The 25,043-nt window shown below is 34.7% G+C and overlaps 2 protein-coding genes across 2 annotated transcripts; both read right to left on the bottom strand.

Moving 5' to 3' along the window:
• Positions 1-212: 212 nt before the first annotated feature.
• On the bottom strand, positions 213-6,455 carry LOC130981403 (protein FAR1-RELATED SEQUENCE 5-like). Its single transcript, XM_057905003.1, has 2 exons — positions 5,614-6,455; positions 213-2,614 (listed from the first exon to the last, which is right to left on the bottom strand). Exon 2 carries the CDS (start codon positions 2,586-2,588, stop codon positions 213-215), a length of 2,376 nt encoding a protein of 791 aa, XP_057760986.1. The 5' UTR covers positions 2,589-2,614; positions 5,614-6,455.
• Positions 6,456-19,807: 13,352 nt separating this feature from the next.
• On the bottom strand, positions 19,808-23,413 carry LOC130983108 (putative pentatricopeptide repeat-containing protein At5g37570). The gene is made up of 3 exons (XM_057907292.1): positions 23,078-23,413; positions 20,819-22,733; positions 19,808-20,687 (listed from the first exon to the last, which is right to left on the bottom strand). Exons 2-3 carry the CDS (start codon positions 21,909-21,911, stop codon positions 20,035-20,037), a joined length of 1,746 nt encoding a protein of 581 aa, XP_057763275.1. The 5' UTR covers positions 21,912-22,733; positions 23,078-23,413; the 3' UTR covers positions 19,808-20,034.
• Positions 23,414-25,043: the final 1,630 nt, after the last annotated feature.

The raw sequence follows: 25,043 nt of genomic DNA, 5'->3' as shown, positions 1-25,043 counted from the left end.
TCCTACCCACAAATAACATCACAGATGGTCCTTTAACTCAGGGAATAACATGCAATATACTCAAAAATAAGGCATCTACCTAAATATTTCAGTGTAAAACAACACTAAGGTTTGCGGTGTGATCTGATCCAGGAAACTAATTCCACAATTTCACACAGAGGTGAAACCTGAGAAGCAACACATTCATTTGGGCCTAATGATGTTTCCTTATATTACCTCATACGCATGACCGAGCTCGGTCGGAAGAGACGCTGAAGCGGCTGCAGGGCCGTCATGCGAACCGTTGCCATCCGTGGGGGAGACCCCATTACCAATCCCGGACACCCCTCGTGCACAGTACCCGCTGCATGTCCTCTTGGTATGCCCGGGTGTGCCACATTTGGTGCAGCAACGCCTCTTCCCTCGCACGTCGGGTTGACTACATTGGTCGAACTCCTTCTTCCTCTTAGGGGCACCTTTTGTTCTTGCCACAACCGGTCCTTCATCGCTTTCCACCCCGACATACCTGGCTGACCACCTGCCCTTTCATAAACTCTGTGACGTAGCTTATCTATTAGACTCGCGATGCTCTCCTTAGCGAATTCGAAGTCTTCACGCTCATCCGAACCAAGTGTTGCGACCAAGCTTGTGGCCGAAGAAAGTGCGGCATACCTAAGCATGCGACCTTCATCTCCAGGTCTCATTGTCACCGGCATCCGTCTGGAATCCTTTGCATCCTTGCACCATCTTCTCACAATAAGGCTGTCCGGTATTTGTTCCAAACCCTCGTACTTCATCAGGCAGAATATGTGACTACATGGAATACCCTCACTATTCCACATCGAACAGTCGCACTGAATTTTCTTGTCATCTGGGTCGAATAAAACCTTGTGAATCCTACCAGGCGCGCCCATCCTTGAAAACTTGTAGACAACCGTGGTGCTGATGCTGTCTCTCCCACGAAACAGCAAGGTTGCAACACCCCTGATTTGTTTCTTGACCTCTCTAAAAACTGCTCGAGTGTACAGCTTCGATGCAAAAAGCTCGATAGAGTCAAGCCCGGTTGTTAACACGGGGCTGTAGTACGTAGAATAGAACTGCGCCGTGACTTCGTTGTTTCGATAAACCTTTACAACGCGATCTAAGCTGTGCACCAGCTCCAAAATGCTATCAGTGGATTTCAGGAACCCCTTTATGTATGCATTAATCCCCTCACACCTTGAGGTTGTTCGGTATCCCGCACAGAAAGTGCCCCGGAGATATGCTGTTGCCCAACTTTCTTTAACCTCGTATGTTTGTTGAACCCAACTATTATTTTGTAGGCCAAGTGACTCCACCGCCGTCTTCCAATATTCCTCGAAGTCCTCCACCTCGAAGTTCGCATACATAGCCTTCTTAAAAACCTTTCGGAACTCCGTATCCTTAACCCGTTGAACACAGTTTTTCTCCAAGTGCCACCCACACAGCCGGTGCCTTGCTGCCGGGAACACCTCCGCGATGGCTGCGCGCATCGCTTTGTCCCCATCCGTGACAACAACACACGGAGTCTTCTCTCCCATTACATCTACAAGATTTAACAGCAGCCACCGGTAAGTACGAACTTCCTCATCCTCCAGGAGCGCAAATCCAAAAATGGTTGTCTGTTTATGGTGATTTGACCCAGAGAACACTACAAGCGGTTTCTTGTACTTATTAGACCGATACGTCGAATCAAAGGCCATAACATCACCAAATAACTGATAGTCGGTCATCATTTCACCGTCGACCCAGAAAAGGCTCCCCAGCCGATCATCGGCAGTTCGCGTGTAATGTGCTACAGTCGTCATGTCGGCATTCGCCTTGCCCTCCAAGTAACTGATCGTTGCTGCAGCATCGCCATCACTGATTCGGGCCAGCCTTTGACCATGTATATAATTATACAAATCACGCTTTGTAAATCGCAGCATTCCATACCCTCCAGATTGACCAGCCATGTAAGCCATTATCTTCGCAGTTGGTATACCAAATTGCTTCATGCTATCAACTTGTGCTTTGTCACCATCACTCATCGAGCGATGGCTAGGTACGAGGTGTGAAAACATGGCCGGAGCAAGCTCGTGGTTGTGCTCATCGAAGATGCTCCTGACCTTCCACACACTGCGTTGCACATCATAGAAAATCTTCAACTTCGCCTTGCAGTCGGTTCGACTCTCCAACCTCTCCTCCCTAACTCGCTCAGGACGATCATAGTGCTTAGCATGTCTTGTGCCCTGTCGATGGCAGAAAAAGTCTCTCCTGACCAAAACCCCGTCGACACGCCCCACATCGCCCTTGCGGACCCCGAAACCCCTCATTCTAGCAAACTCCTTGTAAGCAAGATAGGCATCCTCCTCCCCGACAAACTCTCTGCCCATAAAATCCTCTGCGACAACTGGACGACTTTTCCCATCATCCCCGGCATGACTGGCACCACCTGAGAGGTTACCATTTTCATCTTCTCTGCATCCTGTTGGGTCACCTTCATCCTCGTCCCCTTCTTCGTCACTCGCATAATAACAGCCACGGTCTCCATCGGAGCTGTTGTCATCCGACTCTTCCAATTCAGCTCCAAAAATCCCATTGAAATCCATCGGACTTATCGGTTCACAGTTCTAGCCTGAAAACATGAAAGTGTGCAACAGGTTACAGTCAACCACTCCGCCCATGAAACTTCTTCACAAATTATACTGCAGATTCTAAAAAGCCAAACAACCATGAACACACACCACTGTAACGGACAACACCCTAACGTCTTATGCAAAATCAACTACATCATAAGCCCGGGACATCCGTTTCCCTCACGAATAGATATTCCCTTCAAGAAATGTCCTCAAAGATCTTCCTCTATCATGAGTAACAAATGCGAAAAAAGGAGCTTCAGATTCAAGTTCTCACATATGAATGAAAATTATTTCGATCACGACAAGGAAATCTCATGTTGAGTTCTAATCCTATTATATTTTCCATGAAATATTACAAACACAACACCTCAACCTGAAATACGTTCATAACCCTATCATAACAGCCCTGTTACAGATGAACTTTGCAATTGCACTCCTAATCACTACAGCAGCCAATGATTACTAACACCAATCCGCAAGGGTTACATAGTTTCTCGACTGCTAAATTTTAAGAACATTGCCAATGGCATAACTCGTCTCAAAGTTACAACACAGGATATTCTGTTTCAACATACACACAAGTTTGGGTTTTTAGATGACTTCATATTCTGAAAGTATTTAGGAAAATTCAATAATATTTATTGCTGAGTTATGAATCAGTGTGACAGAAAAATCCATTAGCTGCAGAGAATTTCAGAACCTCTTCCGTATAACAATACCACTATCTAACTATAAACAGCCAAGGACATCTTAATGAAAATGTTGATGCATTTAACAGCTTGCACCTACAACAGCTACGGGTTCCCTTAGGGGCTACGAACAATAAAGGGATGGTGGCAGCAATAGAAATAAAAGGGACACCTCCAAAATCCCATCAGTGAAGACGTATGATAGACATAAATTGAAGGGTTTCTTACTTAAATAAATTTTGTAGAACCCAAATTTAATGGGTTCCCCTGAAATGAGATATGCAACGTCATTACCCTCTTCCTATGATTATATAATTCGTCCTAGACTGTGTGGGATTAAATAAAACGTACACCATTTCAGCCTGGAACGATTAATGCATGATCTGGTAAGGGAAAGAAAGGGTAAATCGTGCCAGGGTCCCTAGAGTTAAAAGGAAAACGTAAATCGTCCGGACTGATAGGTTTAACATGTTGTCGGGCTAAACCTCATTGGGCTGCCACGATTTACACACAAATGGACCCTTCTCACCCTGGCACAATTTATGTATAATAGGCTACTTTTACTTTTAATATTTTAATTTAAATTAAATCCGGTTAAATATTAACTTAAAAAAAACTTATAATTTCATTATTAAGATTAAATTATATTAAAAAAAAGGCATACTAGCAACCTATAATAAAAAGAGTACTAAGTTTTAATGTATACATTTAAGGTTATTTTTTTAAAAATTATGTCAAAAGGTGTTAAAAAATATAATTTAAAATAAAATAAATTCATAATGCTTTGAATAACATAAATTTAAGTTTCTATGAAATTTCTAGTATTCATTGTTGATATGATTTTTTTAATCAATTTTGTTCATACATATTTTTTATAAAATTTTGTTTGTCATTCTGTAAAAACTTTAATTTATGTTACTCAAGTCCACATAAATTTAACTTATGCAAAATTACATTTTTTAACACCCTCTGACATTTTTTTAAAAGAAAAAACTTAAATTTATCTATTAAACTTTAGTGCTCTTTTATTATAATTTATCAGTATTTCTTTTAATTTAATTTAATCTTCTCAGTAAAATCAATCATTGAAATTATAAAAAGTATATTTTTATATCTTAAGTTAAAATTTGAATAAATATAATTAAAATTAAAATATTATAAGTTAAAATACCCTATTATACAACCATCACTCTATAGTAAGAGTGTTAACGAAGCTGCTAAGATGCCTAATTTCTTACGTCTTACCCTAAACTACATATACCCTAACTCATTAAACCCACCGTGGAACAAGGTCTTCTTTCAAATTATTCTATATTGCATATTAAGCATATACTATATGATCCAACACACTATATGATCTAACATACTAAGGTAGTTAAGTTTGCCATGCAATCAACTCAACAACATTACAAGCATAAATCTTCCCAACCCAGTAAGTCAGTAACACGTGAATCGCGCCAGGGTATGTAGGGTCTCCTTTGTGTGTAAATCGTGGCAGAGCAATGAGGTTTAAGCCAACAACATGTTAGCCTCGAACGATTTACGTTCTCCTTTTAACTCTAGGGACCCTGGCACCATTTACCCTTTGTTTCCCTTCCCAGTTCCAGCCTGAAATGGTTTACGTTTTATTTAATCCTACACAGACTAGGACGATTTATATAATAATAGGAAAAGGGTTATCATGTTGTAGATCTCATTGGATATCAGTGAATTTGGGTTCTATAAAATTTATTTAAGTTAAAAATCCTAAATTGAAAGAATTGCATTGGCGTGGGAGCTTTCTGCAGGTCCCCTGCCAGAGTAGTCATAATCGTGTAGCAAGTAGGATGTTCGGCTTACTCCGGAAAGGAGCAAAGCTTCATTTGATTCCATAGGATGTTTCCCAATCCCCAATCACATGCCTGGAACAATATCCATGTCTAACCCCTATTGGACTATTGGTCCAGTAGACGAAAATCAGACACCTTCAACTATTTTCCGATCCTGATTGGTGAGCCGGATTCATCTAACATCAACACATCACAACGATAGACATTCTACTTATGTATGAACCTATACTATCATTTGTTTTCAATAAAAAATTGATAATCCACGGCGCAGATATCTGTCCCTAGCCTAATACATTTCGAATCTAAATCACAAAATTTAAACTCCTAATTCCCTTTTCGGTGTTCTCTCCATGCGAACATGGCCCCATCTATATCCTTAGGCTACAATTAAAGTACAAAACCCACAGCAGTAAAACCTATCACATTATGCACAAATTTACAAATAAATTCAAATAAAGGAATGAAAATACAACACACCTGACTTTGAACTGTATCAGTGTCCACCAACCGCGAGAACCCAAATCGGGGGAGAAGTGACAATCTTCAGATAAAAACTGAGATCTGACAGGAAATGCGTTGTTTCAGCGGCAGAGTTTTGTTTCCTTGGACCTTCCACAGCCTTCTTTTCCGTGGAACGGCGGCCGGATCTCCGCATCAGACGGCACGTACGGCTCACTGCATCCTTCAGCGTCGGGACCTCGCGCAAGGAAGTCGTCCTACCCCTCGGCCTCAGATCACACGCACCCACGTCCCCCGCTGGACACCACGGCTGCAACACCACCTCAGACCTCCGCTGCGTCCGTGCTACGGCGCCCAGACCTACGCAACTGACGCCGGCAACGAGATTCACGGAAGGAGACGCGAGAGCCCCGTTTGCTACGGCCAAAGTGGGTAGGGCTTTCGTTGCGATCCTAGTGCTGCCAACTTTTTCCTTTTCCCCCCGTAACTCAGAAATATTTTTTTTGGAAATTGACCCGCAAGTGTTTTTTTCAAAGCCCACAGCCACAATGACCCACCATCAAATCCAGTCCTCATTCCATACCTCTTCGACTCGGCTCACCACTAGTAAGCCTTCTGAGCTTACATCAAATCTCACACCCTCAAAGCCTTCTCCGTTATAAATTAAACGTCACACGTGTCCACTTCCAGCCACAAAAAACAAATTCTCTGTACGCTTTTCTCAATTTACATCTGTACACTAGTCTTCCCCTTATAAAATATAGGAGTATATATATATATATATTCACCATAACTGTAAAATTCTCTTATATACATATTCAGTTAGGTGTTATTGCATAAACAAAAGTAGATAACTTACATATTTACTCTCAAAAAGAAACAATTTTTGTTTTTTATCTAGATGATACCATCTCATATTCTCATTGAATGTCAATATAAAGGAACTTTACAGTGACAAGAAATAGAAATGATTAAACTCTTATTTAGCCTTGAATATGCATGAACTTGTTTTGCCAATAATACTTTGTCAAATTCAATTATTAATTTAGCATGTATAGTTATATGTTACATTTTAATTATCTGTTATGCATGTCCTATGCATGCATTTGAGTAGGACCTTGATGGTTAATGTGTCCCGGATCTTTCTCAAACGTGGGGGCATGGGTGGGCAACAATCATGCATTGTCTACAATATTTAGAGTGGAGCATGTGGCCATGATTATTGATTTCTGATAAGATAGCTCCTTTGCTTATCTAAGCAAGACACATTCAATTAACAACGTTGGATTGAATTGCTACCAAATATATAGAGTGCCTATGTTTTGGATTCTAGGGAAAAAAACAAGTAGTTAACAATTTGATTTATTTATATAATTAAAAAATTGAAAATTAATTTTTATTAGAAACTGTTTTGTTTAGCGTCTTGTGAAACTAAGTTTATTTTTTCATGTAAATATTTCATAACTCAAGTGATTTTTTTATTAGAAAAGAAATTGGTTTTTTTTTATCAGGGGAAAACTGAATCAAACACACCGCAGAAAAGATTGCGATGTTTCACTATCTATTTTTGCCTGACATCTTAAGATGGTTCTTGAACTTTTCCAAAACATTAAAAAATTTGGTATGTGCCATGTATCAATATTTATGAGAAAATCAACAATGATGGCTACCACTCCCTCCTGTCACATGCACAGAACGCCAGAAAACAAAGTGTCATATAATTAATTTCATTAATGCTATTTTGGTAGATATTGAAATTATTGATTTTGGTGAAACTTTTCTGTCTTCTTTTTTTTTTAAGAAGCTTTTATAGAAAATACAAAAACTTTTAAAATAAAAAGTTTAGTTAATATGTGTACATTTTTAATACATTTATGTATATTTAAAGTTTTTTACTCATAGTAACTTGAGAGAGAGAGAGAGAGAGAGAGAAAAGGGGGGGTGTTATATATATTAGTCCTTTCCAACTGTTCATGCTCATTCCCTTAACGCATGCTACAAATATCCAAAAGATATACTTCGGATCTTAACCTTTATAAAATACTATAAAGTATGCATACACTTGCATCAAGAGGGTTATATTTCTAATTTTCTATTTTTGGATAAGTTAATGTGCTGACTTCTGAACATGGGACTAGTTAAACTCAACCACAAGGCATAATATATGTTTGAGATCGATTTTTATACACTTAAGTTTTATATCATCATCCATCCAATGGCATGATCTGTAAATGTTTTTGCTAAAGAATCCCATAAACTTTTCTATAAAACCGTATTTCAAAATTTGTTTTTATATATTATTATAAATAGTTTAATTGTTATATGTAAAAAAAGTGTTTTATTATCATCACTTAGGTGGTTGTTTATAAGACTTCTAAAGTTAGCTGGGTGACAGTCAAATACTTTACTCGTGACAGAGTTTTAAATAACTACATAAAAGTTTTGTATGCAAATTAAATTCTTGTAGCAATTTTTGATATATTTTAGCTAGCTTTATGGTTTTATTATTAGGACTTCTCTATCCTCTCTCACAACATATATGCAAATTTAAAGAATTTAGATATTTAAAGTGAGAAAATTAATAAAGTGATAAAATGAGAACTTAATTTTCATTGAATTTGCAACTCTCATTGCATGTAAGTCTCACTATTTTAATTTAATAGTGATTAGTTTTTCACTTCATCACTTTACCAACTCTCACTTTAAAGGATATTGATCTAAATTTAAAAATGCATAATGACTGCTGGTGGTTGATTTTGAGGTGTACTGATTGATTTATAAGAGTAATTTCAAATCAGTCTTTAAAAAATTTAGTTATATACTTTAGTCTTCAACAAATTTTAATTATTAAATTAGTTTTTAAATTTTTATTTCGTTAGATAGAAAGTCCTTACATCAGATTGTTCGTCTACAGAGAGAAACTAATATGAAATTTTAAAAAAATTTTGAGACTGTTATGTCTTGTGTAACTTTTTTTACCAAAATTTGACACGAGAATTAATATGTCAAACAAGATAAAAAGTTAAGAACTGATTTAGTAATTAAAATTTGTTAAGAATTAAATTGTCTTACTAAAAAGTTTTAGTGACTAATTTAAGATATTACTCTATTTATAATAATTGGGAGAGAGAATCACATGCTCAAACGGACATGTATATGCATGAGATAACCACTATAGTAGCTTCTTTCGTAAATATACATTTCGTTAATCATATTCAAATTGTGGGACTTATTTATTTATTTATTTATTTATTCGTATTTTGTTTGTGTAGAATGCAAGGCCACCATTGCCATCTGAATGTCCATGGGCACTAAGTGACCTAATAAACAGATGCTGGTCAAGCAATGCAGATAAGAGGCCACATTTTGATGAGATAGTTCCCATTTTGGAGAACTACACAGAATCATTGGAGCAGGATCCCGAGTTCTTCAAAACATACAAACCTCGCCCTTCTAATAACACAACAATTCTTGGATGCATACCTAAGTGCAATACTCGCCATAAATCTACTGCTTGCAAAGCTTAATTAGCTAGTCAATCCAATATTTTTCTTCTTTTTTTTTTTTGGGTTTATATGATGACAAATTGACATGAAGAGCTGTGTTGCACGTTCAATTGATGAATTAATTAATAAATGTGATCCTCTTCAGAGTTAATGTTTTATACTGTAATGTTTAAGGGGGAAAAAAAGAAATGAATTATTAGTTTTCCTTCTACCTTTGTTTTGTTTTGTTTCCCCTTTAACTTTTAATGATGTGCAATTTACCTTTTTGAAGTTTAAAATGTGCAATTCACATAGAGTAGCAGGTGGTTAATATAGAAAGATTTTACAAAAAAAAAAAATGTAGTTTCTGTTAAAACTGTGTTCCATATGCCACTGAAAAAGAGGTGAAGATGAAAAATGCAGAGAAAGGAAAGAGGGAAGTAGAGGAATCAGAAATGAGAAAATTGGAATTGATAGAATAATCAAGTTTCATCACCCGTGACTGGCTTATTATATATTATCTATGCCTATTGGTATTGGCTTGGCTCTCCCTCTAACTGATTCGTGTACTCGACACTAACTACCTTGTCACTTGCATAACTAACTTGCTGAGTTGTCATCCCAATTAACTAACTTAACTAACATAAATATCCTAAGCTTATATACAAGACATTCCCTCTCAATTTGGACAAACCTCAACTTGCAATAAAATGAGATATGAAGAGGACATCTAGTGAAATATGATGAGCATGAGCAAGGAAGAACATAAACACGAAGAAAATAGAAAGAAGAAATTACAGAAAAAAAGAAACAAAATCAAGCAACATTTTCCCTTAAATTGGATTGTACATATCAAACAATCCTAACATGGAGTAACATGACTGAGATAGCCTTGGGGACAATACTTTATGAGAATATCTGCACTTTGATCCTTACTCAGGATTGATAGAATATTTTGTAAGAAGATCTCTCTCTTACACTATGGCAAACAACCTCAATGTACTTTGTTCATGATAAAAAGAATTGGAAATGATGTTGGAGGCCATTTTCATCAGGAGATGATGCTGGAAATGTAGTTAGAGTTCAACGATTATCAGTGAAGGTCAATGTTGATTTGGGCAACATGATATGTAGTTGTAGAATGTGGCAGCTAATTGGCTTACTGTCCTAAGTTAAGAGTTCTGGGAAACAAGAAAAACCCACTCATATTACTCCTAATTTATAAGACACCATTGGAAGACCTTCAAAGAAAAAGAGATACCAACAAAAATGATCCTAAAATAAATCTTTTTTATATAGGGTTAAAAATTTTTTTTTAATATCTTGGTGTAATTTTTTTTTCATAGTAATATGATCTTGTGAATTGTAAGTGTTCTTCTATTGATACTTTAAAATTTTTATATTATACTTTGCCTCACTTTTATTTATTTATTTATTTTTATTCTTCCCTCTTACTTTTGCAATTCTCTTAAATTTTATTTTTTATTTCTACCAAATTCTGTTTGGTATAAGTTTTTACTACTATTAGCAGCATTTGGATTCTCAAAACAATTTTTGGTTTACCATGACTTTTGGAAAAAAGTAAAATGTGGCTATTTTGGGTACATTTGCTATGCCAATGATTAAAAAAAGACTTTCAAGGACCATGAGGTTGCTATCAAAAGCAAAGGTCTTAGTTTTTTTTTATTATTATTATGATTAGAAAAGTTTTGGTTTTGATTGGTTCTTAAACTTCATGTTTTTAGAGTTTTGGTAGAGGTCTCAGTTTTTATTTACATATAATTTTTTTCTTTATCATATTGAATTCTCAAAAATTAATGTTGTACTAGAATTTGTTGTAAATACTCTTCAACTCTGATTTCAGTAATTTCTTTCTCTTATATTAATTTATTTATTTGATAATGTATTGGATAAATCTTGCTCTCCATATATAATTTTTTTTAAAAAAAAAAAAATTGGATTATGGTATCATAAACATTTTTGGTATTTATCTTTATCTGAATTTTTTCATGAAAAAAAATTGACAATCAAATTTAGCTTTTTTGCCTTTTTTTTATTTTTCTCCTTCTATATAAAATTATGGGGTCGTAAATTACTGTTATTTTAATTGCAATCTATTGGTATATGGTTACATTTATTTATCAATTGTGGTTTTTTAGGATTTTTTTGGATGTGTGTTGAATTACATAAAACTATAATTTTGTTGACAGACTGAGTGCTAATTTATTATATACATAAAAAATATATTTCCTTGCAGAAAATGTTTATTTTTTATGTTTGTATTTAGAAATTTATTTTCTGGGGTCATATTGAGTTTATTTGATTTTGTTTTCGTTTTGAACTGAAATAGAAAGTTGAATAGAAGGTATTTCATATTTAGAAAAAGCTACCTGAAATGTGAAAAATCATAATGGAAGTTCATGATTGTATTTTGTAGAATACCCTGAGCATGATGTTCATGTGATTTTTTTCAAAACACGGATAGATTTGGGTTGAAATTTTGTTCTGTTTGTGATTTTTTTTTTTAGATTTTTGTTTGTATTATTACCTTTTGTTTTATTGATTTTTAGCTATAAATAGTTTTGGCTTAAAATTTTGTTCTACTTGTGAAAAGATTAATTGGAACCTTTTGTTTCGATTCTTTTTTGTGGCCTTTGATTGCTAAAGAATGAACACTGTGTTATGAGAATCAAATCAAATACTACGATGATAAGTTAAATTTTTTCTAGTGAGATGATTGTTTTATATAAATTATGTTGAATTTGTTCTCTTTTATGTGATTTATAATATTTATTTTTTGATGATAAGTGAAAGTACATGTTTACTTCTAATCCTCTCTTACATGCTGCTTAAAAAAGTTTGGTTTCATTGAGACATTTGTTTTGTTGGGTTACTTTTCTATTTAATGTTATTTTGTTTTGTTTTTCGTCTTGGTTATTTACTTATTTCTTTATTTATTTTTTCTTGATTTTATGTGAATGATTTATTTTATCTAAAATGTTATCTATCGCAGGAGAGCTTTTAATTTCATTTTCTCCTTATACTATGCATCTTTATTATTATTTTTCATTGGTCTGCAACTATTGTTTTGTGGACTTGTGGTTACTATTTCATTACTTGAAATTGTTTGATTATATTTTTAGGAGGCAGCTATAATTCGGTTAGACATGAGTGAATAAATGGAGCGACATACAATGAGCAAGTTGATAGGATCGCCAGCTTACTGATTCTCAGGTTTGTGAATGTTGCTATGAACCTTAATTTACTAAATATTTTTACATGAATCTCCCATTTCTTCGTTTCCTGCATTTTCTCCAAGTAAACAAGCTACTGGTGTCCTCATTTTTATATTTATTGTTTTGGATCTGACAGGGTCGGCGAATTTCATTTAAAAATGTATTGGTGTTGATGACTTCAAATATAGGGTCTAGTGCCATTTCTAAGGGGTGTCATAGCTCCATACGTTTCTTGATTCAAGATGACAAGAAAGTATCATATGGTGGCTTGAAATCGATGGTAATGAAAGAATTGAGAAATTATTTTTGTCTGGAATTGCTCAACATGATAGATGAAGTGGTAGTGTTTCAGCTCCTTGAAAAGTCACATGTTGCTTCAGTTTTGGTTGAGTCTAAATCCATCAATTAGTCTTACTTCAAATTCTAATTATTTTCAATTTTCACTTATAACCACCCTAAGGATTTTAACTAAAACTAATATCTCTGCATTTTAGAAACTTAGTGATGAAAAAATCTAAAGCTGTTAATAACTACAGGCCTTCTTTTAATTAAAAAAATACTAAGGTTTAAAAACTAAGAAAGGATAAACTGTCTTTCAGTATTTTAAAATTACAAATTAGTCATTTTGTACAAAATTCATGTATATAAAAGGGAGGACTAATATGTCGGCTTTCATTTGATATCTTTTGTATATTTATGATTATTTCTTTGTTATTTTTTGTGGGACTTACTCTCTTTTGTTTATTTCACGATTGAATGATTTATTTCTTTTTCTTTTCTGTTTCTGTGGTGGTAAATATTGGAAATTGTTATTAACATATAAGATTCATGTTAATTTTATAAGTATCATAAACATTTTTTTCTGATTTTTTGGACCGAAAGGAATTTAGTCTGATTTAGGTTTTTGCCCTTTTTTTCCTTCTAATTAAAATTGTGTGTTTTAACTTACTAACCGGATTTCATTTGTATAATAAGCATCGTCGTGAATTTTATACATAAATATATATGTACACTGCTTGAATTTTACTTTGATGCTATTTTAAATTTTTTTTTTAACTCACCCGTTCTTCCATTCTAGAGCAGCTTATGGCTTGGGAGAAGTTTTTTGAGAAAGTTAAGGTAAGTAATACTACTACTTGCTTATCTGTAAACAATAGGATCCGCGTTGTTTCATCTCTGATGTGGAATCCTCCCCGCATTCCACGCTGGTTCAGATCCGAGGTGAAATTTTTTTCGGGTTATGAAATTTTCTTTTGACGGCACACTTGTTCAATGCTGATTCGGCTACGAAGGTGACAATTCTCCAGATTTCCTCCCACATGTGGCCGATTTTAGGGATTTGGTGCTAGCGATGATGATTTCTTCGAATCCTAGATACTTGGGTTTTATCAATTTTTGTTTTTAAGGCATATTTGTCACATGGGAACATAGTTTCGGTGGCAGAAGCACTGTTCTACTTTGAATGGAAAAGTTATTCATTATCAGTTGTTGCTCCAATACGCAGTATGAATTCAGATTTACAGGGTTTAATTAATCAGCTTCGTAGGTTTGCGACCCTTCTTTCTCCTAGCATTGTCGGAAAAGTTATTGAAGTCAAAGGAAGTATGTGAGTTACTTGATGCCGATTCTCCTCCTATCTCCCTTTCCCTTCCTTTCTTCCCCTTTCTTTAAATTTTTCTCAAAAACTCAGTCGCCCCCTTCATCCAATTTCGCAACCATTGATGCAAACCTCACTATCCCAACGCTTCATCTTCAACCTCTCGCTGAAGTTACTTTAAGGAAACACTAGATCTCAATTTCGAGTCATTTCGTGCATTCGCCTTGCGTTCAGTTGCTTGATGTCCCCGTCATCAGAGGCAATCACAGGGAGCACGGGCAACCTGACGCGGTGACGAAGCTGGTTGGGTTTCCAAGTGTCAAAGTGAAGGAGAATGATGTGTGCGTGAAGATATGTGCCACCATAATCTCTTACGACTAACAGAATACAAGGCGTGTATAGCCACCATAAACCCTTATGACTAACAGAATAGAAGGCGTGTGTCCCGGAAGGCCAGAGCACCCGCAGTTGGTGCCTACGAAGGCGTCGGAAAGGTTTACTCCATCAGCACCGCCGTCACCTCTCTCTCCCGGTGATTGGGTCATTCCTTTTCCACCCTCCTTTAGTGCGGTGTTTTCTTTCTCCTTTCCTCAATTTTGATTCAGTTGATGAATAAATTTCGTTTCATCTTTTCTGTTTTGAAAATTTAAGAGTTGTTTTTTTTTTTCATAATTGAATCTAATTATTTTTCATTATAAAATTAATAGTTTAACTAAAAGGATTTTACTTTTTCTTCGGGATGAAGCAAAGAAGGTAAGTGACTATAGTATTTGGGATAACAAGTGCACCAAATTGTTTCTCCACAATAGACATCACAAGACATTATTATCATAATTATGCTGAATTTAAACACTTAATGTTCTGAATTTCACAAGATTTATATTTCATTGGCAATATAATTTTCAGGTGTTGTCCTTTTTCTTGTTGTTATGATAGAAAGATTAGATCCCTACATGAGAGAACTCCGAATTAGAAAAAAGAATGTTGTGGTAGTGAAAAAATTGGAGGCAACTAAAGTATTGAAAGAAGAAAGAGACAGATTGAAAATGGAACTATACATCTAGAATCTAATCCCAAGTCTAAATAAAAAATATGGTATGTATTATGTAAGCACTTCTTTATTTGTTTGATTATAAGCTTTGATCTTTTCTTTTTTCTAATTTATATTCTTTTGTATAGTCAACTGAATTGCACATTTTTACCGATATTTATCCATGTTTTGAAGCTAAAATATGGAAGCTAAATTGTAAATTTAAATGACACGAAGACTGTTTTCAAAAGTTTAGAGTTCTTTTCACCATTAACAGCTTTCAAAATAAAATCAAAGAGGCTATATTTTTTCTCTCTAGAGTTATCTTTTTTTTTTTTAATCTTTATGGTATTCGGACTTAAATCTACTATTTTGTAATATATAGTCTGAAAGTTATTTTAATTGCTGTGAATATATTTTTGTTACTTTTTGTGGGTCTAAAAATTAATTAAATATATTGGATCCTATTAATATTCACTGATCACTATCAATTACCTACTACTGTTATTTGTCATTTTCACTGTTCATTGGCCACTCTAAAGAGGTTGTATGTGTATTTCTTATATTGTGTTCATTGATATGTGCGCTGAATGCGCAATTTCAAATTCCCAGAGGTTGTTTTTTTTTTCTTTTCCTTCCCAAACAAAATAAGCTATCTATCTCAAAATTCAAATTTCTCAATTAAGATGTGTGTATAAATAGAGAAAGTATCCCTTAGTTGAGTTATGGTCATCTCACCTCTTTCTAACTAATTGTGTTGTTTTCTTATAAAGTTTATTTTAATATTTGTATTAGTTAGATTTTAATTTTAATTCTTAGGATCACCTTAATTCTAGAATTTTTTTAAAACTTGAAGTTCAATTAGTTGAAGAGAATAAGTAGTGTCAAAAGTACTACATCTTTTTTACATGTATCTGATGATTTTTAATTAATAACCCCTTACGTTAATCATTCATTGCCAACAATATTTCTTTTTCTCATATTTTTCTTTTGTTCAATGAAAAATTCAGAATCAATTTCAAGAATAAGGAAGTTCATTAGAGTGCACAAAATGAGTTAAATAAACACTATTATGAGAAAATGATCTCTTTTATATAGGGTTAAAAATTTTTTTCTTAATATCTTGGTGTAATTTCTTTTTTCATAGTGATCTGATCTTGTGAATTGTAAATGTTCTTCTATTGATACTTTAAAATTTTTACATCATACTTTATCTCACTTTTATTTATTTATTTATTTTTATTCTTCCCTCTCACTTTTGCAATTCTCTTAAATTTAATTTTTTATCTCTACCAAATTCACTTTGGTATAAGTTTTTACTATACTATTAGCAACATTTGGATTCTCAAAGCAATTTTTTGTTCACTATGAGTTTTGGGAAGAAGTAAAATGTGGCTATTTTGAGTACATTTGCTCTGCCAATGGTTAAAAAAAGATTTTCAAGAACCATGAGGTTACTATCAAAAGTAAAGGTCTCAGTTTTTTTTTTATTATTATGATTATAAAAGCTTTGGTTTTGATTGGTTCTTGAGTTTCATGGTTTTAGAGTTTGGTAGAGGTTTCAGTTTTTATTTACATATAATTTTTTTTTCTTTTTCACATTGAATTCTCACAAACTAATGTTATACTAGAGTTTGTTGTAAATACTCTTCAATTCTGCTTTCACTAATTTCTTTCTCTTATATTAATTTATTTATTTGATAATGTATTTGATAAATCTTGCTCTCCATATATAATTTTTTTTTAAATTTGGATTATGGTATCATAAACATTTTTGGTATTTATCTTTATCTGAATTTTTTGCACAAAAAGAAATTCACAGTCAAATTTAGCTTTTTTGCCTTTTTTTTTTAATTTTTCTTCTTCTATATAAAATTATGTGTTGTAAATTACTGTTATTTTAATTGCAATCTATTAGTATATGGTTACATTTATTTATCAATTGTGTTTTTTTATAATCATAAAGTATACCAGAATTGATGAGGACTCATCACCTGATGTGATGGTTCTATCAGGGTCTGAACCATCTGATGATGAGTTTTCATCAGACGGTGATGAAAACAATGATCAAGATGGGACACTGGTAGGGAATAAACCGCATAATCCGATAGATTTTTCTGGTGTAAGCAATTTATCAATGGAGGACAACGAACAAAGTAACGAGACAAATGAATTGTCTGATCATAGGTAGTGCTAAATGTAACTTTTTTTCCTTATGTTTTGGATTTTAATATCATGGTATAGATCGGTATTTTTTAATGTGGTGACTAACATGTTTAAATTATCCTGAACTAGATATACTCCAGAGGTTTATTATGAAAAGACCATCACAGCTTCGGATCTGGGTCAATCTAGACTGGTAAGTTGATCTCAAAAGAGTGATTTCTTTTATTTTTTTTCTTGCAATTGTGTATGAAAATATTATGTTTATCTTAACTATGAATTATTCATTGCAGTATTTGGCTTCGAAATTTGCTGCATATCTTAAACTATCTGGAGATGGTTCGATTTGGACGATCACTGGTCCACGTTCCAATGTAGAGAAGAATCCAATGTAGAGAAGAATGTGTTCTTTTTTCACTTACTGAAAAGTGGAGGAAGAGGTGGAGAATGGAAGTTTGGGGTCGGGTGGAATGAATGTTGTAGACTATACAATTTAAAGGAGGACGACAGCATTACCTTGAAACTCGACTCGATACCTAACCGCCAGATAGACTTGTCAATTCAGCAATGTTAGGCCTCCTATGTATAACTCTATTTGATAGATATTTTGAACTATATGTTAACTTGTTTTGGACATGTTTTGTTTTTTGATTAATGAACAAATTTATATATGTTGTAAATATTTTGTTTTGCTATCAATAGGTATCTTGACAATCTATATTTTTAAGATTATGCATAATAGAAAACTACATCTCTGTTGAACTTTTTTTTTCTGTTTTTGTAGTGTCTAATAATTTTTATTATATTTTATTCTCTTATAAAGCATGTTATACTGTTCATTGACATATTGAGTAATTGTTGTATTCTATTGTTTTATTTTAATGTAGTGATAATTTTGTTATTATCCAAATTTAATACAATATATCTATCTTTATAGAATATATTTTAATTATATTCTTAGTATTTTTTCTTTTAAAGGACTTTAGATTACATGAAGCCCGTGCATTGCACGGGTTATCAAGCTAGTTTATAATAATTGGGAGAGAGAATCACATGCTCAAACGGACATGTATATGCATGAGATAACCACTATAGTAGCTTCTTTCGTAAATATACATTTCGTTAATCATATTCAAATTGTGGGACTTATTTATTTATTTATTTATTTATTCGTATTTTGTTTGTGTAGAATGCAAGGCCACCATTGCCATCTGAATGTCCATGGGCACTAAGTGACCTAATAAACAGATGCTGGTCAAGCAATGCAGATAAGAGGCCACATTTTGATGAGATAGTTCCCATTTTGGAGAACTACACAGAATCATTGGAGCAGGATCCCGAGTTCTTCAAAACATACAAACCTCGCCCTTCTAATAACACAACAATTCTTGGATGCATACCTAAGTGCAATACTCGCCATAAATCTACTGCTTGCAAAGCTTAATTAGCTAGTCAATCCAATATTTTTCTTCTTTTTTTTTTTGGGGTTTATATGATGACAAATTGACATGAAGAGCTGTGTTGCACGTTCAATTGATGAATTAATTAATAAATGTGATCCTCTTCAGAGTTAATGTTTTATACTGTAATGTTTAAGGGGGAAAAAAAGAAATGAATTATTAGTTTTCCTTCTACCTTTGTTTTGTTTTGTTTCCCCTTTAACTTTTAATGATGTGCAATTTACCTTTTTGAAGTTTAAAATGTGCAATTCACATAGAGTAGCAGGTGGTTAATATAGAAAGATTTTACAAAAAAAAAAATGTAGTTTCTGTTAAAACTGTGTTCCATATGCCACTGAAAAAGAGGTGAAGATGAAAAATGCAGAGAAAGGAAAGAGGGAAGTAGAGGAATCAGAAATGAGAAAATTGGAATTGATAGAATAATCAAGTTTCATCACCCGTGACTGGCTTATTATATATTATCTATGCCTATTGGTATTGGCTTGGCTCTCCCTCTAACTGATTCGTGTACTCGACACTAACTACCTTGTCACTTGCATAACTAACTTGCTGAGTTGTCATCCCAATTAACTAACTTAACTAACATAAATATCCTAAGCTTATATACAAGACATTCCCTCTCAATTTGGACAAACCTCAACTTGCAATAAAATGAGATATGAAGAGGACATCTAGTGAAATATGATGAGCATGAGCAAGGAAGAACATAAACACGAAGAAAATAGAAAGAAGAAATTACAGAAAAAAAGAAACAAAATCAAGCAACATTTTCCCTTAAATTGGATTGTACATATCAAACAATCCTAACATGGAGTAACATGACTGAGATAGCCTTGGGGACAATACTTTATGAGAATATCTGCACTTTGATCCTTACTCAGGATTGATAGAATATTTTGTAAGAAGATCTCTCTCTTACACTATGGCAAACAACCTCAATGTACTTTGTTCATGATAAAAAGAATTGGAAATGATGTTGGAGGCCATTTTCATCAGGAGATGATGCTGGAAATGTAGTTAGAGTTCAACGATTATCAGTGAAGGTCAATGTTGATTTGGGCAACATGATATGTAGTTGTAGAATGTGGCAGCTAATTGGCTTACTGTCCTAAGTTAAGAGTTCTGGGAAACAAGAAAAACCCACTCATATTACTCCTAATTTATAAGACACCATTGGAAGACCTTCAAAGAAAAAGAGATACCAACAAAAATGATCCTAAAATAAATCTTGATCTCCACAAAACAAAGAGAAAACATGATCTAATTACTTGCAACTATTGTTTTAAGGTACAATCCATAGTAATAGGCTAAAGTTAATTACATTGTTTTAACAATGAACGTGCTTCTTCTCTAGCATCCATCATTGGAAAGAACTTTGGAAATGCAGAAGGAATTCATGCCATTACATTGGCAGAAAGAATGTATCTAACAAGCAGAAGATTAACAATCAAAATATTTCATCTCTAAACTATCCACTTATCTCTCTTTGTATCCAACTATGCCCTGAAGGTTTTTTCATTCCCTTTTCACTCATGAACTTCCTAACTTCTTCTGCATGTTCCCATTTGTCCTTCGATGCATAAGTGTTTGCTAGAAGCACATAATTTCCTGAATCCTCAGGGTCAATCATGGTGAGATGTCTAGCAGCTGTCTCACCCAATTCCACATTGCCATAAACCCTGCAAGCAGCTAATAAAGAACCCCAGGTGGTTGCATCGGCGCTTGCATTCTGCTTTATGAGACAGTATGCCCTTTCAAGTTGCCCAGCCCTCCCAAGCAGATCTACCATGCAAGCATAATGCTCGGGTAAGGGCTGAATACCAAATACCTCAGTCATAGTCCGAAAATACCTACAACCTTCGTCGACGAGAGCTGAAGAACTACATGCATTGAGGAGACCCACGAATGTAACCTGGTTTGGTTGCAATCCTTCCTTCTGCATCTTTAGGAAAAGATCTATAGCATCTTGTGATTTCCCATGCTCAGCAAAGGCTGCAATCATTGAACTATAACTATACACATCTCTGTATTTCATTCTACTGAATTCCGTCCAAGCTAAGTTTATGTTTCCACATTTGGAATGCATGTGGATCAATGAATTGGATATAATATATATCCTATCTGAAATGAAAGAACAATTGGTCGAAACCCAATTAAGCAAGAGCGCAAAGGTTAGTATCAAGAAGTTCAAGCTAAAGAGATTGAGTTTGACAGTAAAGTGCAGAAAACAAAGTAATAATCGAAGGATATACCATAAATACTCTCCTCAACATGTTCTGTCAATGTACTTGACATTTTAATATCCCTAAGTTGTGCACATGCTGATAAAGCACCCACCATTGCCACCTCAGTGATTTTAATTTTTGATTGCCTCATTTTCTTATACATGTCAATAGCTTCCTTTGCATACCCATTTTGGGCATAACAAGCCAGCATTGCTGCACATGCTGACGGATCACGTGGCGTTGATATCCTATCAAACACCCTTTTTGCTTCACTTACGTTACCGAACTTCCCATAACCAGCTATCATTGCTACCCACGTGACCACACTCTTATTCTCCTCGTCCATGGCATCATACAATTTCTTGGCTGATTTCATGTCTCCACTATTTGCATACCCTGCAACCATAGTAGTCCAAGTAAAAGAATTCTTCTCCCCCATGTTATCAAACAACCACCTCGCATGAATCATCATCCCCGCCTTGGCATACCCACAAATCATTGCCGTCCATGCAACTAGGTCTCTATTACACATCCTGTCAAACACTACCCTTGCATCGAAAACACTACCAAACTTTGCATACATGTCAAGTAAAGCGGTTTGCATAAACTTGTTCCCCAAGAAACCTGACTGCACCACCCTAGCATGAACTTGTGTCCCTTCGAACGTGGCGGGGATACGTCCGCATGCATTGAGGACTGTGGAATAGGTAAACTCAGATGGCAAGACCCCATTTTGGTGCATCCTAGCATAGGTGGAAATTCCATGGCGAAATTGGGTGCCAGATATAAACGCGCGAATAAGGGATGTCCAAAGGAAGCTGTTTGGGCAGTTTGGCATTTCATCAAACAGTTTGTGGGCATAGCAGAGATTAGATATTTCGACATTAAGACGAAGAATCCTCAGAAACAAACGACCCAAGAAGTGATTGTATTGATGCGGTTGGTGAGAGAGGAGTTTAAGAGCAAAGGCCTGGGTCTGTTTGAGATGAAGAATGGTTGTAGAAGTGTTGAGGAACTGTGTTAACAAAGGTGAAGCTTTTGGGGGTTGGGAATGTAATGAAGCGGTTCCTGTATAAAACTTCATGCATAAATAAATAATAATAATCATTAGGTTAACCATATCTCATCTTATAAAGGAAAATTTTCAAGTGTAACGGTATACTGGTATTACACTGGTTCTGAAAACTGAACCGGTCATCGAACCGTTCTAGTTACTGATTCACTGGTTCATTAGTTCAATCGGTTCAACCGAAATAACCGTTTTATAATAAAATAATAAATAAACACATTAAAACATAATTATAATCTAATATAAAATTTAAAATATCATCCAAATTAAAAGTATTAGATCAACCATAATGTTATAATATCATTCAAATATAAACTCAAAAGTCAAATAACAAAAAAAAACAACCAAATATAAAATACCAACATCAAAATTTGCCATCAAGCATCAAAATTCCCAAATACATAATCTAAGATCAAACAGCAACCCAATGACAAGAAGTCAAGAACAATGAATTAGTCAAGAATAATGAATTAAATTGATTGATACTATCATCTAGCTAATAACAAAATTTAGTTAACAACAACCAATGACAAACAACAATAATAAGATCAAGATTAAGAACAACAATCCACAACAAAAACAATTTACCAAATTAACAAATTATCAAAATGTAAAGAACAACACAACATCATAACAATCACAATTTATCAAATTAATAAATTAACAAGATCAACAACATAACAAAACAAGTTAACAAAAACAAGTTAACAAAAACAAGTTAATCCAATCGAAACAAGAACTGGAACTGCAACCCACTAATTAAAACAACAACCAGCTAAAATAAGAACTGCAACCTCCATCCAGTCATCCTTTCAAGCATATATGGTTCTGCACAATTATCCCCAATTTAACCAAATGCCCAACTAAGTGATTCTGCACCGAATAAAAAGCAAGAAAACAACCATTACTTTTGGTACGAGACTCTGAGCAGTGAGCAATGAGCAGAGTATGAAGGAGAGGGAGCAAGGTTCACCGCTTATTCAACAATTATTCAACCCAGTAACAAGAGCAAGGTATACAGATTAACTAACAACAATTACTCAAAATCATCCACAATCCTAAAAGAAAAATCACAGTTCACAGATTAACTAACAACAGGAAAAATTAATAGTTCACAGTTCACAAAATTAACAACAAAAAAATAATAGTTCACAGTTCACAGTTCACAAAATTAATGAAAATTATTCAATTATAGTTACAAAAAATAATTTGAATACCAGGGACTGAGGGAGCGCAGAACAGGGCAGAGCTGGCGCAAGAGGGGGACAGGGAGCAGAGGAGCACGATCGAAGGCTGAAGGTGGAACAGAGCTGGTGCCGGCGGGACGACTGCGCGACGGAGGCTTCGACGGTAGCTGCGCGATGGAGGGGAAGAAAAGTTGCGACGGTTGCTGTGTGACGGAGGAGAAGGAAGATGCGACGCCGCGACGATGGCTTCCAAGTTTGCAGTTGCGTTGGCGGCGGTGGCTGGATGGAAGTGACGAGGAGCAGGAGCTCGATGAGAGAGAGGCAGGAGCGCGTTTTGGTCAGGGGAAGGGGCTTAGGGCTGGGGCTGGTATGCGTTACCTCCCGTGCTCTAATGTGCTGCAAAACGGCGCGGTCTAAGTTTAATTTAAAAAATCAGTCGGATCACGGTTCGGTTCGACTGTTCGGTTCATAAGTAATTTTTAAATTTTCTAGTTTTAACATTTGATTGATTCGTTTTTTTCTTTGGTTTTCAGTTCGATTGATCAGTTCAATGATGTTCAGAGCCTCATCTTATTCCAAAGTTGCGTAAATCGAACCGATTAATAAACCGATAAAATGAGCGGTTCAACAATTCAGTAGTCTAACTATGGTTCAATCAGAGTTCAACCGATTTAGTTAAATATAAAATAAAATTATAAAAAATTAATATATAATTTTCAATATTTAAATTCAATAAATTTTTAACTAAATAAACATAGGAATCACATACAATATCAATTATATATAACAAAATAAAATTTTAACCATAAAAAAATATACCATCAAATTATTTAAAAATTCTTATGAAGTAGATTATTTCTAAAAAAAGCTTGTTGTAGTTATTGGCATCAATGTGTGTAATTTAGTATTTTAAAATCAACAAATTTTTTTAAAAAATTTTAACAAAATACCATCAACCATCAACAAAATTATTTCAGAATTAATAAAACAAAAAAAGCAGCAACCAAAATTTAAAAAGAAGCAGAAACCAAATTTTCTTCTGTTAATCAAATTTAAATTTTTTTACAATTACAACAACCAAAATTTATTCTATCCAACAATCAGAATCCAAAATATAAAAACAGCAAATCATAATTATTATAATTAATAAAATAAATTGAACTAATGAAAAATTCAAGAAAGAGGGAGAATAACAAAATCAAATTGTGTCAATTTTCACAGCGGCAGAGAGAGACGGTGAAGAGTCCACGACACAAAGAAGAATATTTGCACTTCGCCGTGAGCTTGACAGAGATCCGGGATCAAAGATAGAGACGGGAGAAGATGACGAGAACAGAAATGAGTTCAGGGAAGCCGAAGATGACGAGGACTGAAGTGGCTTGACGACATGACGAGGACAGACAATGATGCCAACAAAGAGCGAGCAAAACTGGCAATGCGAGGAGAAGGGATCCAATAGGAGAAGAGGGGCGGCCAACGACGACGAGGACAGAGGCGCCGTGTTTGACAACACCACAAGGACAGAGAAGGTGACGCTGCTGCTGTTGGTGGTGGTGCTGAAACTGTAAATCCCGTAAAATTAGCAAATAATTAATCAATAAATTAATTTTTAATAAAATACATTAGAAAATGTGAACTTTATAGCATACTAAGAGCTAATTAAAATAAGAATGTTGACACTAATTTTAAAAAATTTAGCCCGAAATTGAACCGAACGGGCCGAATCAGACAAACCAAGCCCATATTGGGCCCAACGCTCAACCAATCTGCCCAATACACTTAAAGAAGAATTATTCTTCTTTCTCCATTCAGCAAAATCACGCTGAAGCAAGCTCAAGGCAAGGGGAACAAGAACAAACCCTTGGCTTTGATTTCAAACCACCATATCTTCTCACTCCGAGTTCCGATCGTCGCACCGTTTGCGGCCACGCGTCCGCAGTGACAACCTCTACGAAGTCCAGTGCCTAATTTGGTAAGGAAGTCTCAATTTTAGTCT

The sequence above is a fragment of the Arachis stenosperma genome, chromosome 5 (genome assembly GCF_014773155.1).
Source record: "Arachis stenosperma cultivar V10309 chromosome 5, arast.V10309.gnm1.PFL2, whole genome shotgun sequence".
Classification (NCBI taxonomy): domain Eukaryota; kingdom Viridiplantae; phylum Streptophyta; class Magnoliopsida; order Fabales; family Fabaceae; genus Arachis; species Arachis stenosperma.
Note: the sequence above shows the minus strand (reverse complement) of the source record. Positions and strands in the feature narration are given on the sequence as shown.

Excerpts from the sequence above, each read along its gene's own strand:
- LOC130981403 (XM_057905003.1), bottom strand. The coding sequence starts at position 2,588 with ATGGATTTCAATGGGATTTTTGGAGCTGAATTGGAAGAGTCGGATGAC.
- LOC130983108 (XM_057907292.1), bottom strand. The coding sequence starts at position 21,911 with ATGGTTAACCTAATGATTATTATTATTTATTTATGCATGAAGTTTTAT. Across the intron at positions 20,688-20,818 it reads TGTTGAGGAGAGTATTTATG|ATAGGATATATATTATATCC; the intron begins GTATATCCTTCG and ends CTTTCATTTCAG.